At 40.7% G+C, this 17,640-nt stretch overlaps 1 protein-coding gene across 1 annotated transcript in view; it reads left to right on the top strand.

The window, feature by feature from the left end:
* LOC124115369 (ras-related protein Rab-23-like) overlaps positions 1-15,319 on the top strand; it is a 29,989-nt gene extending 14,670 nt beyond the window's left edge. The window contains exons 3-8 of the mRNA XM_046476317.2: positions 2,485-2,570; positions 8,956-9,032; positions 11,182-11,261; positions 11,678-11,760; positions 11,937-12,020; positions 12,533-15,319. Of these exons, the coding sequence (XP_046332273.1) occupies positions 2,485-2,570; positions 8,956-9,032; positions 11,182-11,261; positions 11,678-11,760; positions 11,937-12,020; positions 12,533-12,672 (550 nt within the window). The 3' untranslated portion in view covers positions 12,673-15,319. The remainder of the gene's footprint in view (positions 1-2,484; positions 2,571-8,955; positions 9,033-11,181; positions 11,262-11,677; positions 11,761-11,936; positions 12,021-12,532) is intronic.
* The last annotated feature ends 2,321 nt before the right edge of the window (positions 15,320-17,640 follow it).

The following is a 17,640-nucleotide window of genomic DNA, read 5'->3' as shown; positions in this document are numbered from 1 at the left end:
GTTACCCTGTCTGGCGCTCGGCATTAAGGGGCTAAAACAAGGACTGGTCGGCTCGGAGTCAGTATACTGTGTCTGAGTGGGGTATTCATGTTAAACTGCGGCATGGTATCTCAGTGAGCTAGCACTATAAATCGGCATCAGTCCGGACTAGTACAAGCAGCCACACACACACATACACGTGCATGCACGTCGCTATATAAGTGCAATAATCTTGGACGCGACGTTAAACCCAATTTCACCTCACCTCTCTTCTCTTCTCTTCTCTTCTCATCCCTGAAAAACAATCTGCTGCACAGTTGCCATCTACCTGTTTGTAAAAGTGGTACCACAAGTCCAAAAGAAAATGTCATTGGTCCTTCCTGAATTATATTCATCTCAGACTAGCGACCTATCTTCATTTTGAATCCTGTATTATGGCCATTGGTTGTGTCAGAACTAAATAGGGTTTTCACTTTAGTCCTTTCAGTGTTTTCCAACATTAAACTGAGATGCAGTGATATGTCTTAAATACTGTCAGAAACAACCTTGCTCATTCCTCCAACCTGCGTCTTCCCGAGGCAAGGGAGTCAACTGACTATAGAAGTCCTGTTTCCACCCTTGCCAAACTAGGCTGGAATTTTGGAGTTATGTTTAGGCTGGAGTAACGAGTCTATGTATAGTCCAGTCATAATCGCATAACAAACTCAGGTTTGTAAAATGCCGTGCAGATTTTGGTAATAAGCACTAATAACAGTTTGAGATGTCATGATTCACCAACATCGGTGCATCGATAATATTCTCAGACGTTAAGATACACACGTAACCTGTACTGATTCATATTATAATCCTGTATCATTTCACACCTGAAACATTTAAAACAGCAATGAAATAATATGTTAGCAAAATTGGTAAATTATTTTACCATTATTAATGAATGCTATATCTGCATTGTATAATGTATGGTTTAAAATCTTAAATTCTGTTTGTCTTTTACTAGCAGGTGTTGACATACCGGTATTCATTTTCAAAAGAGAGACCAGATAATCAGGAAGTTTGAAGCTTTTTTAATAATGTTTATAACCTATGAAATATATATTAATTCACACAAAATAATTTGCTGCAAATTAAGTAACGTGAAATGTATCCTATCTTATCACAATCGTATCATATCAGGAGATAGTTGTATTGTGAAATCCCTACACCAGCCACTTTAGTCTGAAGCCTGAGTCATGGTATAACACTTTGTATAAATCAACTGAAGATCAGACTTGGAGATACAACCTGTTTTGCCACAGACTTTTATAGGGAAGACATTATTATTTGTTCCATGAATATGCTTTTCTCTGATCCAGATGATGAAATCCATTTCACAACAAAGGGTCATGTATTATCATGATTAGATTTGGAAGTTGAAGCTTTTTGGGGTTATTATTTAAGTGAAAAATAGAAAGGATCTGTTTACGTCACTATTTTTTACATCAAGACATAGTACTCCTGGAGTTTCCGCATCTACAGCAGCATATGGCCGTGTATGCTTGAGGACATTGATCCTATTATGAATATATAATGGTATTTCCATGTCAAAGCTAAAAAGCATGGCATAAGTGATGAAATGATTGTCATGTTACGGTCATCAACACCCGTTTGGGTAGTCTTAATGAAATGTTGCTGTATTTGGACTTCCGACATCATTGTGTAAAACATAGTTGTTATCAGTATTACCGCCGACTTATATATAGGTCCTTGGTATTGCTTTAGCATGAATTGTTTTATCTGAACTAGGGACTTTTTACATTGAGTTGGGAATTGTCTTTTTTTCTGACAGCTTAAAAATGTTATGGAAGTAAAATGGATTTTTCAATTCATTGATCGTGAATTGTGAATTTAGCACAGAAAGCAATCAACAAAAGAGTGATTGTAACATCGATTTCATTCCAAAACCAAGCTATGTACCACAATGGGTGATATGATGCTATGGATAAGGGAGGATGGACTAATTGTTATTTATTGTTATTAATATTGATCAAAACTAAACATGGTGAGTGGATAATCCACTTTTCAAACTGCTTAATCATGTTAATATTTCTGTTCCAAAAAGGACCAGTAATTTTAGAACGTTGTTCTAAAGATTTGATTAATTTTCAGGCAGGTTCCGAAACTCTTATACCCATGAAGATCCGGGTTAGAATAGGTCTTCAGCAACCCATGCCTGCCATAAGAGGGGACTATGTTTGTCGTAAGAGGCGACTAACGGGATCGGGTGGTCAGGCTCGCTGACTTGGTTGATGCATGTCATCATATTCTAATTATGTAGATTGATGCTCATGATGTCAATCACTTGATTGTCTGGCCCAGACTCAATTATTTACATACAGACCGCTCTCATGTAGCTGGAATATTGCTGAGTGAGGCATTAAACTACAAACAAACAAACAAACCAACAGACAAATCTGAGTGTATGTCACTGTACATTGCCAGATGTAAACCTGGTATTATTTGTTGCAGAGTGAACCAGGAAGACATCCGGCTGATGCTATGGGACACCGCCGGACAGGAGGAGTTTGATGCAATCACTAAAGCCTACTACAGAGGTAGGGTGGGAACTTAAATATCCACCAACATGTACAGGGATTTATCTGGGATTCCAAACTAAGCCCCATGGCAAACACATTGGGACACAACCTCAGTTGCAATACTATTGCCAAATTGATAAGTTCCCCCACCATCCTACTCCATCCTTGCTATTTTGATCTCTAAGATTTCAAAGTACATTGCTTAACGCCAGACTCTCCCATTCAATGACATTGAGAATTTTTCGATACATGCTGAAATACTTTCTCAGGCCTAAGGGTAGGCTGTCAAGATGATAATGATCCGCATAGATGACTTCACATTCTCTCTCCATCTTGAGGCTATTCAACTTTCGTTATCAGTTGTCAGTGTGTTTGAATGATAAAACAAATCCCCTGGTACAACTCAACTTCTTCACATTCATAACAATTAGGGACCCGTGAAGATCCGGGGTAGAACAGGTCTTCAGCAACCCATTCTTGCCATAAAAGGCGACTATGCTTGTCGTAAGCGGTGACTAATGGGATCGGGTGGTCAGGCTCACTGACTTGGTTGAAGCTTGTCATCGATCCCAATTGCGTCGATCGATGCTCATGATATCAATCACTGGATTGTCTGATCCAGACTCGATTATTTACAGACCGCTGTCATATAGCTGGAATATTGCTTAGTACAAAAACAACCAACCAACCATAGCAATTAGGAAATACGGGTTTGTTGATCATCTCCATAAGGAGCTATGATATTTCTGTAGCTAGTTCCAGCGTTTGTGATCAAAGTCAAGGTCAGAAGCCGCCAAAGTGCTTATGTCAGAGACTTTGGCTGGGATGCGAGTCACCTGGTATTGGCTGACACAACCACTTAGATCAGCTTTGTGCTGAGCCAGATAATGTTGTGGCTGCAAGTAGTTGGGAAATGTCTTTAGGTAGGATTAATTTCCTTCTGTATGGAGGGTCATTAAAGCAAGACTTTTAGCCTTTAGCAATGTTTCAGCAATAACCTCTAGGCTACCTTATCTTCCCTCCCCCTAATAGAAAGAGGTCTAGTGGAGTGAAAAGCATGTGTCATAGAAAGCCAATGGTATGCACATGATGAAAGATGCTGTGTTGACGACATTATAATAGGTAAACGTCCCCACTGAATGGCAAAAAATTATTTTGGGAAAAGCAGCATTTGTTTATAACGGATTTGGATGAAGACATCCTGTGTATATATTGCCGTTATCTTGGCAATGGCTCAAAAACAAAGTTCTCTTTGTGGATAAGCTTTCCGGTTGGATTTTGAATTTATTTACTATTTAGAACTCACAATCACAAGAAAAAGTCTTTGACAGACCTTGTCAAGACAAAAATGCCATATACCTGCTGAGGTTGTATGAGAATATGGTCTTTATGAAGGCTATTTGCCCTGAGAAACTTGCCTGAACAAAATCCTGTGGTTACAGAGGTCTTATGGATTAACTTGAGTAAATAATTAACTCCTTCAGTCAGCCACATTCCTATTGTTCAATCTATTTTTCTCAAATTGTTTTGTGGCTTGATAGCCTAGCTGTGTATATTTGTTAGAGTAGGTCAAATACTCCCTCATGTTGATGGGCTGTCGTCTCTGACCTGTCAATACATTCGCCTGTCAATGTAAGGGCAGACACCTGTGTGATCAGTGACCGTAGACCACATGGTACAGTGTGTGGAGCCATTTTAGCTGTCATTCCCATGTAAGGGCAGACACCTGTGTGATGACTGACTGGACCACATGGAAAATGTGTGGAGCCAATGTGTCTCTCCATTTTAAGGGCAGACACCTGTGTGATCAGTGACCGTAGACCACAGGGTACAGTGTGTGAAGCCAATGTGTCTCTCCATTGTAAGGGCAGACACCTGTGTGATCAGTGACCATAGACCACAGGGTACAGTGTGTGAAGCCAATGTGTCTCTCCATTGTAAGGGCAGACACCTGTGTGATCAGTGACCGTAGACCACAGGGTACAGTGTGTGAAGCCAATGTGTCTCTCCATTGTAAGGGCAGACACCTGTGTGATCAGTGACCGTAGACCACAGGGTACAGTGTGTGAAGCCAATGTGTCTCTCCATTGTAAGGGCAGACACCTGTGTGATCAGTGACCGTAGACCACAGGTTACAGTGTGTGGAGCCACTGGGCAGACACCTGTGTGATGACTGACTGGACCACACGGTACAATGTGTTGAGCCATTCTGTCTCTATTGTTGACTTGATATAATACAGTGTTCATGTAGCATGCATTGATGACACAGTAGATGATGATGCCTTGACATCTTTGTTGAACCCTGCTACTACTGTCATTGTGGGATCCAAATTGTGAGGATCGATGATATTAATCACTGGATTGTCTGGTCCAGACTCAATTATTTACAGGACGCTGTCATATAGTTTGAATGTTGCTGAGTGCGGCATTAAACCACCAACCAACCAACCAACCAACAGTCACTGTTGTGTGTGGTATGCCCCTCTGGAAATTCCAGACTTAAATAGTTACCCAGCAGCAGGCTGTTCTAGGCGACTTAATGGATCAGTTGGTTTGGGTTCATGACTTAGTTGATTTCATTTCATTGTACCCCGACTACATGGGACATTGCTCATGATGTCAACCATTGGTTTGTCTTGACCAGACTCCATTCCTATAAGCTCCCATCATATGCCTGAAGTATTGCTACAGGTTTGAATAACAAGCATCCACAGTGTTTGTGTCATGTGAAACCCTCAGGTCAGTGTGTCCAACCACCTTTAGCCAGTTCCCGTTGTTATTGAAGTCTCTTTGGACAATACAGCCAGGCTCTTGCACATGGGGGAATGTTAGAGATGAAGATTATATAAATCTCATCAGTATATAGCATGATATAGTATTGTGCTGCCAGTGTTACCGGGACTGGTACAAGGTGTTACAACATAGTACATGGCCAGATGTTGGTGGTCATGTCCCGGTGTATAACATCGTATATCCTGGTTTATAAAAGTTTAGTGATTATGTCTTTGTGAGGAAATAATCAGTTCAGAGGTTAGGAATAGTGTAGAGTTCGTACCAAGTCACAGTGTGTCTAATTCTTGGTTTGTGTGTATTATTAATTTCCATCCGCAAAATATTTGGAGATTTAGATCAAGAGTTTCCTCACAAACCCGCACGTTTGTCACGGCCAAGTACAGCAGCATTAGCCATAATAAATATGGGTGTGTCGATCTGTAATCAAAATTCTTGCCCCCTATACTCATACAGATTAGGATTAGATGCAAGAATTCCACTGTGAGTCCCATTAGATACAAAAGAATGTAGAAGTTGCAATGATTGAACTAATTAATTTGAACCATTACATAGGATCTGTCTCATATTTCTGTTCTGATGAAATACAATCAATGTTGGGCCAGTCCATGTCAGATTTTCTATACTCAGTCACTACGTTTTGTTTCAAACAAGGAATTCCTTATAATGCCGTTAAAGCAATATGATTGTGAGATTGCCAAGATTTCTCTCTCTTTTGTAGGTCTGCATTACAATAAGGTTACATTGCCATGTAAGCAATATGATAGTGAGATCGCTAAGATGTCTCTGGCTTTTGTAGGTCTGCATTACAATAAGTTTGTATTGAAGTACAGGCATTGTAATAGTGAGATCGCTAAGATGTCTGACTTTTGTAGGTCTGCATTATAATAAGGTTACATTGCCATGTAAGCAATATGATAGTGAGATCGCTAAGATGTCTCTGGCTTTTGTAGGTCTGCATTACAATAAGGTTGTATTGAAGTACAGGCATTGTAATAGTGAGATCACTAAGATGTCTGACCTTTGTAAGTCTGCATTATAATAAGGTTACATTGCCATGTAAGCAATATGATAGTGAGATCGCTAAGATGTCTCTGGCTTTTGTAGGTCTGCATTACAATAAGGTTGTATTACAGTACAGGCATTGTAATAGTGAGATCACTAAGATGTCTGACCTTTGTAAGTCTGCATTATAATAAGGTTACATTGCCATGTAAGCAATATGATAGTGAGATCGCTAAGATGTCTCTGGCTTTTGTAGGTCTGCATTACAATAAGGTTGTATTACAGTACAGGCATTGTGATAGTGAGATCAGTAAGGTGTCTCTGGCTGTTGTAAGCAGTCTATCAATAAGACAGCTCCATGGCTGTAATGTCGATGGATAATTAACTACCTGTAAGATCCCGAGATCAGCGCACATATATCAACATGCCTAAATGCATGTGTCTTGAAGTTCAGCTAAGAGACCTATAGATATGTGAGCTCAACTACGCCAACAGTGTAAAAACGCTTTGCATGCCGAGCAGTTTTAAACCAAGGAGTGTACCGTACTCAGTTTCCAAGAAGTTGAACTTTGAATGAAAACTAGTTCCGTAACCTGTGTGGCGTCATCCCGATAAACCGCATGGTACGTCTAACGAGATGGCGCTGTAACGAGCTACTCCCTTATCAAGCTGACCAGGTAGAGATGCACAGGTATTCTGTGCATGTCGACTTGCTTCTTTCTTAGTTTAGCTGACACATTTAGGATTCTGAGAAAATATTGACACGCGGGTTTGGAGGTTTTGTGCTGTGCTACTCGCCCTGTGACTGGTCAGTGATCGGTGGACCAAACAAACACGTCTTGTTGAGGCTATTATTGATGTTTGGACGTTTGTATTTGCCTCGGACAGGAATTGTCGAGGCGGTGACACTCCTGCCCTCGTTGGCTTGGCTAATATCAGTTTTTGACATCTCGTCTGTGGCCTAATTTCAACAGATTGCTCTATAACCAAGCTGTTGTCACATTTGATAAGCTACTTGACAATAAGATCTTGTCAAGAATGGCACATGACGGCAGTTGTATTGTGTCTGTAAACATATTAATAAAGAAGTGGTTCTGAGGTGTAGACACAGGGGTCTGGAGCAAACACTAAACTAATGTAGGCTTTGTGAACGGGAAATCACGATAGGATTAGCATGGGGATTAGCAGGACATGTTGTTGAAGTGTCACTGAAAGGTGTTCTATAATCCGTACTTCCGAAATACAAACATTCAGATACCTATGATATCTGCAAGTGGCATTTAAGAAGCTGTAGTATCAATGTTTACAGAGATTGACTTACTCATTTCGATTTCATTATCCTTTCAGTGCTATGTTTCAGTACAGGTATATAGAAGTGACTAGTACCTTTGTCTAGACATCGACACCTGGGTAGGACATGGTTACATTGCTTCTACTTACATCCACATGGGGATTACCTGACAGTGTTAATCTGTCTGTGTATGTTATAGTTAGCTATATCTGTATATTATATACCCATGTCCTACCCAGATGTTCGATCAAGACTATGCATGTCCTTAGAGGCGATTAACGGGATCGGGTGGTCAGGCTCGCTGGCTTGATGGATGCACGTCATATCCTATCTGCCTTGATCGATGCTCATGATGTCAATCACAGGATTGTCTGGTCTAGACCCATTATTTACAGATTGCTGTCATGTAGCTGAAATATTACTGAGTGCAGCAACAAACAAACAAATAAACAAAAGTTGTTGGATCATTTGCTTGATAAACAATGAGTAACTAGCCCCTCCACCAGAGTATCGCATGGACAGAGTAACGTTGAAATCTATGTCAACTGTCTTAATGCAGATGCCCCATCGCTGTAGACCTGTTCAGGGAACTGTTCAATGTTTCTACATGCCTTTGGTATGAATGTACAAGCCCTAGACAGGGTTGGTTGAAATATATTTTTGTCATGAAGACCTTCAGCTGGATTTTATAGCCTGTTGATAGGTTCTCCTGAAGCGAACATTGTGCATTGTTCACTGTAATCATGGTAATGTGAAAATAGTGAACTGTTCATGGGAATTATGTCATAGACTTGATAAATCTTTCAATCTTTACTATTTTAAAATTTAATTAATACCTGTTTTGAAAATGTATCCATTTTATCAGATTTATTTTAGCAGCTTCTGTATTTATTTTGCTCTTGTAGAAAGAAGTATGTTTTAATCTTGTTTTGAGAGCACAGGCCCGTGTTTGTGGTTTAGTCACCAGCATCAATCAAGAGTTGCTCACATTGTACAACATAAAGTATCTGACTGTTGTTAAAACTTTATTGCCTGTAACACAGACTAAACCCTGTGATTGCCAGTCTCCCATTACTAATCACACACCGTACAGTAAAACATGACCTTAAATAACAGAGTAGGATATAATGATATATACTTTATTCACCACTGGCTCGTGCTGGGATTAATAATGTTTATATGAATACCTCAAATATTTGCTTTGTTATGGTTTCCAGTTGAAACGCTGGTTTCATTTACAGCCCAAACCTATATAGAGTCGTGTACAAATAGCATGTGTGAGAACACTCGCTCAGTGCTCTGTTGTCTTTTGTTTAGGGGCTCAGGCGTGTGTCCTTGCATTTTCCACCGTGGACCGAGACTCCTTTGAAGCCATAGAATCGTGGAAAAGAAAGGTAGGTTGGCGGCCAGCAGTTCTTCTGGACAACTGACCAGGTTGATGGGAATTGTTTGGCTGGGGTGTGATTAATGGCTTAAACACTTGTACCTGTGTTGTAAAACAGCTCTTCTGGGACTAAGTATACCTGATGAAGTAAGTATTTGATGAATGGGACAGTGGTGTACTGTTTCCGAAGTTCTGAATGGGAACACAGTTTTAGAGACCTTATGTTCAAAGGGTATAAGGCATTATGAATAGAAATGTTTGGTACACTGAGGGGTTACATATGCTGTAATTGAAAAAAACTTGTTTGAGTTTATGGCAGTGTGTTAATGAAATGACAGAGCAGAGGTAGAAGCTAGCATTTTTAGTCCTCTAGTCCTTATTATAATAACATACAGCAAATCCCTAAAAAACATTTTATGAGTCAGGGCACCGTTCCACAAAGCGATTAGTGCTACGACTATTGTAAGCCAGTGTTAAAGTATGGGAGTCACGATCACCTTAGCGCTAAGATGGCTTTGCGGAACGGGGCCCTGTATGATACCTTCACCATTGGGCAGTTTGGCAAGGACTACAGGACTAGTGCCTATTTCTAAAGCTGCCGAATGTTCTGTCTTTGTGAAACTACAGTTAATTCATAGTCTTGATGAGTGTTTGAAGTGAAACGTTGAAGTCAAGGAGTCCTTGTCATTATCCTAATGTCACACATGTAATGGATCCTGAGATTCATACACAATATAAGAAGACTGCTAGGGACTTAGGACCCTTGGAATACTGATTGAAGCATATACTGGTCATCTGTAAATGTGCTCCATCTGCATGGATTGTTGCTCATGATTTCAATCACTTGTTTGCCAGACTAACTTATTTACAAGGTGACGAGTATAGCTCGACATTTGCGGACTTCGGCCAATGATTTATCTACGATTCCAAACTATGTGCCCTTAGCAGGCACATTTGAAAAACAAATGTGACAATGTTTAATATCAGGGATGTGAGCAGGTCTTCCCAAAAAAAGAGGAAAAGTCTAGGGGGGTCTTAAATTTTTAAACATTTGATTGCATTTTAAGCAATTTCGTGCAGTTTGGACAACATTCACACCAAGAAATGTAAGTCAATGGCAAAAGTCAATAAGTCAAATAAACAAAGATGGCAGATGCAGTAAAATTTCAAAGTTAAATCAGCTATCCGTCAGGTCTGGGAGCAATACTGCCATAAACTTCAACCCCCATCCCCCAGACACAAGGACAACTGTCACAAGCGTGCAATGTCTGACCCTTTCCCCATGTTGAAGCATATTGAAAAAAACTTACCTTGTACTTACTTACCTTTTGTTGAAAAAAACAAAACTCCATTGCAAACATTAATACAACATATATCCCTATGTTATGGGTTTTCGTACGCTGAAGAAACATTCATAGATTTCTCGCTAATCACATGAACAACTGTAACACATCTCATTCACTTATAGGCTAAAAGACAACTTTATCTTAAAAACAAGCAATCATCGGACTCTAAGTATTTACAATTTCTGTGTGGCACCACACCCCACGTTATAGTGCAAGTATTCGTGACAGAAAACATATGATGTCCGAAAAACTGCTGCTGAAAGCTCTGATCGAAAACATGATAATTCCCGACGGTTGTCCAGTTTTCGATCATATTTTTCGGAGTGTTTTTTTTTAAAATCTTTGATTATGTTCTTACGTGGAAGATGATTTTTTCCAAGGACTACTGTTTGAAAAAACCGCGAGTTTCCGCAGAGATTTCACATCCCTGTAATGTACATTTTTAAATTTTCCTAAATTTCTGAGGAATTGGGAATTTTAGATTCAAATTAGGAATTTTTACTCTTTTTTTGCTGCAAACTTGGGGCCGAATATCAGCCTCTGAGCAGGTCTAGATAAATCCCTATCAGCATAAAGTCATATTCAGTTACCAACTCACTGAAGAGGCTACTTATAGTCAGTGTTCGAAATATTAGAGTCCAGGAGTCTTCAGTGTTAGCTGCTGTAATATTTGAATCTAGTTGCTCCTTAAATCTTTAGCTTTTGACATCAGGATAAAGACAAGGACCCATAGACTTACATGCCAAACACTGTTTGTGGTCATGAATATTTTGTTGTTATTCTCTCCCTAATGTCTTCTTCTGTTTGATGCAGGTGGAGGATGAGGTTGGAGAGATCTCCATGGTGATTGTACAGAATAAGATTGATCTCATAGATGATGCACTGGTCCAGACGTAAGTAACCATGGTAACAGTACAGCGTATTGTACATGCAAGGTACAGTAGTTTGTGTGCCATCTGTCTGATGAGTCATTTTGTCAATTTGGATAGACTATCTTTTGGTATGTTATTGATCACTCAGGGTTAATCTATGTTTAATTTAATTATATTTTCTATTTGCATGCTAACGTGATCTGTTACAGAGTTGCTATCAATGATGGTAAAAGTGGTAGGATGTAAAAAGGATGTGACACGAGTCCTTTCTGAATTTTACTACTCTTTGACAAGCATATGTATTGAGCACTTTTGTATTCCAAAAGTATTGTTTTCAATAAAAGATAGTGTGGATTCCTTCAGTATTGGGGAAAGCAATTAGGTTTCAGCTGTGTGGTATGTTTGACCTTGACATTGATGGTTTTGGTTTGTTCCAGGGAAGAGGCTGAGGCTCTGGCCAAGAAGTTGAGGCTGAGGTTTTACAGGACCTCCGTTAAAGAGAATCTCAATGTTGATGAAGGTAATCATGTCAGATTAACACTTTGTTTCAAATTATTCAGCCAGACATTGTTTCCACATAAATATCAGCTGCTGTAGAATAATCAAAATATACAATTTGTGGAGTTGTGTTTGTGAGATCGGTCGTGGAAGGTTGTATTGGGTTGTTTGTTCATGTAACATTTCTCTGTGTTGCAGTGTTCAGGTATTTGTCACAGAAGTACCTGGACCGCCTCAATATGGTGATAGAGGAGGACACAGCACCACAGAAGATAGGCCAGGGTGAGTACACTGAACCTACAGTGTGTGTGGGAAGGGGGGGGGGGGGGGGGAGGAGGAGAGAGGGAGGGAGATGGTAGAACGGACAGTGGGTTGGGGGAGGGGGAAAGGGGTCATTGACGTCAGGGTGTGTCGGTGGAACCTGTGCTGTGTCTGGGGGTCATTGAGGTCAGGGTGAAATGGTGGAACCTACAGCAGGTTTGATTTACAAGGGCCCAAGATTCTGATTCTGATTCTGATACGAGAGATGGGGATGGTGACAGCACTTCCTAACCAAAGCTATGGTTGCGAATGCGTTCAGGGTATTTAACATATTAGAATTGGCATATAATACACAGGATTTCAGGGGTTCTATGGTCCACACCTCACTTATAGCCATACAAGGATTTGCCTTTATTGACCCATATTTCTGTCCTTGGTTTGTTGTCTCATTTGTTGTTTAGAAGATGATATGTTTGAAGTACTTGACATGTAATTCTTGACGATGTCAGTCAAATATTGGGATTGTCTTGCAGGTTTGATTCAAACGGAAACCAAGAACAATCACAAAGACAAAGAAAAGAAGAAACAGAATGATACCATAAATTTACAACCGAGTAAGAGACGGACTCATGGCAAAAAGTCTCTAGTCGCAAATAAGTGTAGTCTGTTGTAGCAGCCCCTGTGTATCTATGTACAGTTCCGGATGTGTCAGAAGAACGACTGTCACAGTCAGACCCTGTAAACCAACAGTAGACCATGCCAGACCCTATAAAACAGCAGTAGACCGTTCCAGCCCCCCCCCAACCAGCAGTAGACTGTGCCAGACCCTCTCAACCAGCAGTAGACTGTACCAGCCCCTCTAAACCAGCAGTAGACTGTACCAGCCCCTCAACCGACAGTAGACCATCCAGACCCTCTCAACCAGCAGTAGACCACCCAGACCCTCTTAACCAGCAGTAGACCATGCCAGACCCTCTCAACCAGCAGTAGACCATCCAGACTCTCAACCAGCAGTAGACTGTGACAGACCCCCTCAACCGACAGTAGAACATCCAGACCCTCTCAACCAACAGTAGAACATGCCAGACCCTCTAAACCAGCAGTAGACCATCCAGACTCTCAACCAGCAGTAGACTGTGACAGACCCCCTCAACCGACAGTAGAACATCCAGACCCTCTCAACCGACAGTAGAACATGCCAGACCCTCTCAACCAGCAGTAGACCATCCAGATCTTCTCAACCGACAGTAAACCATCCAGACTCTCTCAACCAACAGTAGACCATCCAGACCCTCTCAACCGACAGTAGACCAGCCAGATCCTCTCAACCGACAGTAAACCATCCAGACTCTCTCAACCAACAGTAGACCATCCAGACCCTCTCAACCGACAGTAGACCAGCCAGACCCTCTTAACCAGCAGTAGACCACCCAGACCCTCACAACCGACAGTAGACCATCCAGACCCTCACTGCTGAGAGTAGACCATGCCAGACCCTCTCAACCAACAGTAGACCATCCAGACTCTCACTGCTGAGAGTAGACCATGCCAGACCCTCTCAACCAACAGTAGACCATCCAGACTCTCAACCAGCAGTAGATCATGCCAGACCCTCTCAACCAACAGTAGACCATCCAGACTCTCACTGCTGAGAGTAGACCATGCCAGACCCTCTCAACCAGCAGTAGACCATCCAGACTCTCAACCAACAGTAGACCATCCAGACTCTCAACCAACAGTAGACCATCCAGACTCTCAACCAACAGTAGACCATCCAGACTCTCAACCAACAGTAGATCATGCTGACCCTCTCAACCAGCAGTAGATCATGCTGACCCTGCAGATCCTTTCAACGAGAAGATGAATATGCCGTACCTGGAGATTTGACAAACTTAGTTCCAGCAATGCTGTGAGGGGGCTTTGATAACATCTAGCATGTTGTGATGTTTCAAGTGTCATCAAGGCTAGGAAAAGACATGGCTAGACCATACATGACTATCTGAATATGATACCAATACTGAAATACTGGGATACTGAAGAACTATGAAGTGGACGATACCCGGACTAGTTTTTATCAGACCTTCCCCTTGATGATGTAATGTGTCTACACTGTGTCTTACAGTTTTGTTGTGGGACCATTTATTATCTTTCCTAAGCTTCTGTAAGACAGCTGTGTGTCGTGTATTAGTCTGGTCTAAATTGGAGCAGTTACAGGCCATTTTAGAAACTTGCTTATATACTGATGGACGTAATTAAGAGAACATATGAAAATTGTGGGATGGGCCTGGAAGGGCCCGAAGTGTGGCATGGTTTCAAATGCAAATGGCGGAAATGCTGTGTTAAGTGGCTCTCAGTGCCTGAAATTATATCTATATAACAATTATCTGCTTACTTAGATTCAGTGTGACAAGTATCTGTTCGTATGCAAAATATATATTTCCTAATCTCATTGTGTCAGATCGGTAGCCCAGACATAGACTCATGAGACTGCACCATTCCAATGTCATATAAACAGAATCTAACTATCATTACATGTACTGTGTCAGATGTACGTTCGAACCTGTTTAATCCGAAGTCATGTAAACTTGAGCAACTTTTCTCTCTATGTGGTAATGTGTCTGTGCAATACTCCCCCGTTCCTCAGATTCAAGACAAAGTAAAAGTGTTACGTTTGTTTACCTGCGCTCTCAGCATTATTTCAGGTATATGATGACGATCTGTAATTCTGGACAAAAAAAATCAGTGAATGACATCATGAGCATCAATCTACGCAAATGGGATAAGATGACATGCTTCAACCAAGTCAGAAATCCTGACCACCCGATCCCATTAGTTTTAACTAACAACGAAGACCAAAGTATAAGACGAACATTATTACGCTTTTTAAATTTGAAATCATAGTCCCTGCTTAAGAACTTTTAGTTATGTTTTATTCTGCCTGAGGAATGTTTAACAAATACCCATATATTACCTACTCACTTAATTAATTTGATACAGATCTGACCAAAATAGGATCTCAAGGGATGCACAGGTTTAAGTGCTCAAGATGTCAAATGTGATGGAGATATTCCATCAGCTTGAGAATGCTAAATATGATATAATACACTGCATTGCAGTCGCTACCGATACTGATACCTGCAAGATCTGACTTATACACCGCTACAATTTACAAATCATACTTTTATGATCTAACATACAGAGCTCCAGATAAGCTTTTGGTGTTGTGTTTTTTTTACCCATGCATTTTAAAATCACTGGGTATCAGTAATTCTATCTGGGTATTCAAATTTCTGTTACCCACTAGTTTTTACACATGTGGGTATTTAAGTTAAATATTTAAAAACACTATTCATCTAGTCCCTGCAAACTGGTGTTGTGTGGGTTCGAGAGCTTTATAGGACTCAAAAATACCACGATACTTCCACAAAAAGTGTGATGGCAAATGATCATGATGTAACTGTCATCGTGGAGTTTGGCAAGGTTGACGGAATGCCTGTTTATAATTTCAAAATAGGTTGCTGATTTGCCAATCAAATACGCAGGGTTACTTCACAATATTTTGATGATACGCACAAGTTTTATTTTTGTAGCGTATCTGTAATGTTCGATGCGTATTAGATACGCTTGGATATTATATTACTGCATATTTCTGCATTTCTGATGCGTATTTTACGCAGATACGCAGCTTATCTGGAGCTCTGGACATATTTGTACGACTGAGGTCTGTGGCTGATCCACCTGTTACAGTCTTGTCTGTTTCTGTTGACCTCTTTACCATCTTGGGCCTTGAGCACCCATGTCTATCTCACAGGTCACTTGTATTGAAGGGATAATGTGTTAATGTGACAGTATTTATTTCTAAACCAACTTTTTCTTTACTCAAAACATGGACTTAAGATCTCCTTTATATAGGGAACACGCCACAGATCTCAGAGTCTGCCTTTGACCTGAGTTCAACCCTGGATCTGACTCGTACAAGTTTCTGTATGCTTGATGAATATTTGCTATGTCATTATTTTAGAAATATTTCAATGATGAACAAACATATCAAACCCATTATCATATACATATACTCCAAATTGTTTGTGGTCACAGGGCTATGTTTCTGTGTAGCCATTTCCTGGTTGTACCCAACTTGATACTGCTGACTAGTGATGTATTTTGATATTGATATACACTGTGTGTTTCCTGTGTGTTTCCTGTGTGTTGGTTCCTGTCCGTGTCGTGATGAAGTCTGGAAACATGGTAGTTTGAGTGTGACTTTTCCAGCTGATTAAGCATATTGTCATGACCTGCAGGAAATATGTGTAACGCCTTGCAAATCTAGACGGTAGTGTTCTCATTGAAATCCTTAGGATTTCCACATTTCTGGACAAGCAGATCATAGTTTTGTTGACATCTCACCTTTCGCAGTAGTTAGATAGGCAGGAATTGGGATTCAAAATGAACAGGGTTTGGACAAACAAGGTTTATCTGTACACAGTGCCTGATTCACTCTACAGATTACCACATTCTGGTTTCCATTCTGAGTGAGTGAGTAAGTATGATTTTACGCCGCTTTTAGCAATATTCCAGCAATATCACGGCGGGGGACACCAGAAATGGGCTTCACACATTGTACCCATGTCGGGAATCGAACCCGGGTCTTCGGCGTGACGAGCGAACGCTTTAACCACTAGGCTACCCGACCGTCCCGTTTCCATTCTGATATAACTTGCATCAGCCCTGTGCCGTTGATTTATGTTCTGGTTGCATGGGGTCCTGAGTACTAGCCGTGAAGACCCGGCGTCCAGGGCTGCGTTCCACAAAGCGATCTTAGTGCCACGTTGATCGTAAGCCTATGATAAAGTATGGGAGTTACGACCAACTTAGCACTAAGATCGCTTTGTGGATGGGTTCCTGTTCTCCCAACGTGTACCGGTAAGTTAGGAGACCTTTACTACAATTAACTGTGCTTTTGAGGAACATGACCCATCACCATACTCTGCACAATCACTGCACAAGCTCTGTCTGTAGTATCAGGAAGATAACCACATATCTTGTGTGTACCAAAGTGCATAATGTTAGAAATATTGATTGTGCATTAATCCAGCTTTGAATAACAAAGAACTGAAGGACAATATTCCTGTTTAGGGATAAGCGTGGGGTTCAGACTTCAGAGGCAGAACGGGATTTGAAAAATGGTGGATGTGCACCCATTTCTTGATCTACCTGTGGTTCTCAAGCTGATATTTGGCTGATTTCAGCAGTTGACTGTACAGTGTAATTCAAGATGTCAGTGAAGCATGGGTCATACATGCAATTAATTTTTTATCTTGTGGGTACTCCAGTACCACTGTCCAATCCATCTTGACAGTCGGAGTTGAAGATATTCTTCGATGTCCAAATGTTATTTTTTAATCCATTTTCATTAAATCCATGCATACAATTATACCAAATGATTTTTATTGTGTTTGTACCCAAATGGCTTCTTTTTTCTAGAGTCACTCAGCAGCCTCTGTGTTTTATATTTTTAACAAGAATGTTTGTACACTTGTTAGTATTGGCCCACAACAATTGTCCTCCATGTGTTGTCCTGCAAGTTGGATGTCATCCATTGTTGTCCAGGTGTTACGTATGAACGGCTTTACTGATATATGCT

The sequence above is a fragment of the Haliotis rufescens genome, unplaced genomic scaffold, assembly GCF_023055435.1.
Source record: "Haliotis rufescens isolate VD_foot unplaced genomic scaffold, xgHalRufe1.0.p SCAF_2, whole genome shotgun sequence".
Taxonomy (NCBI): Eukaryota; Metazoa; Mollusca; class Gastropoda; order Lepetellida; family Haliotidae; genus Haliotis; species Haliotis rufescens.
Note: the sequence above shows the minus strand (reverse complement) of the source record. Positions and strands in the feature narration are given on the sequence as shown.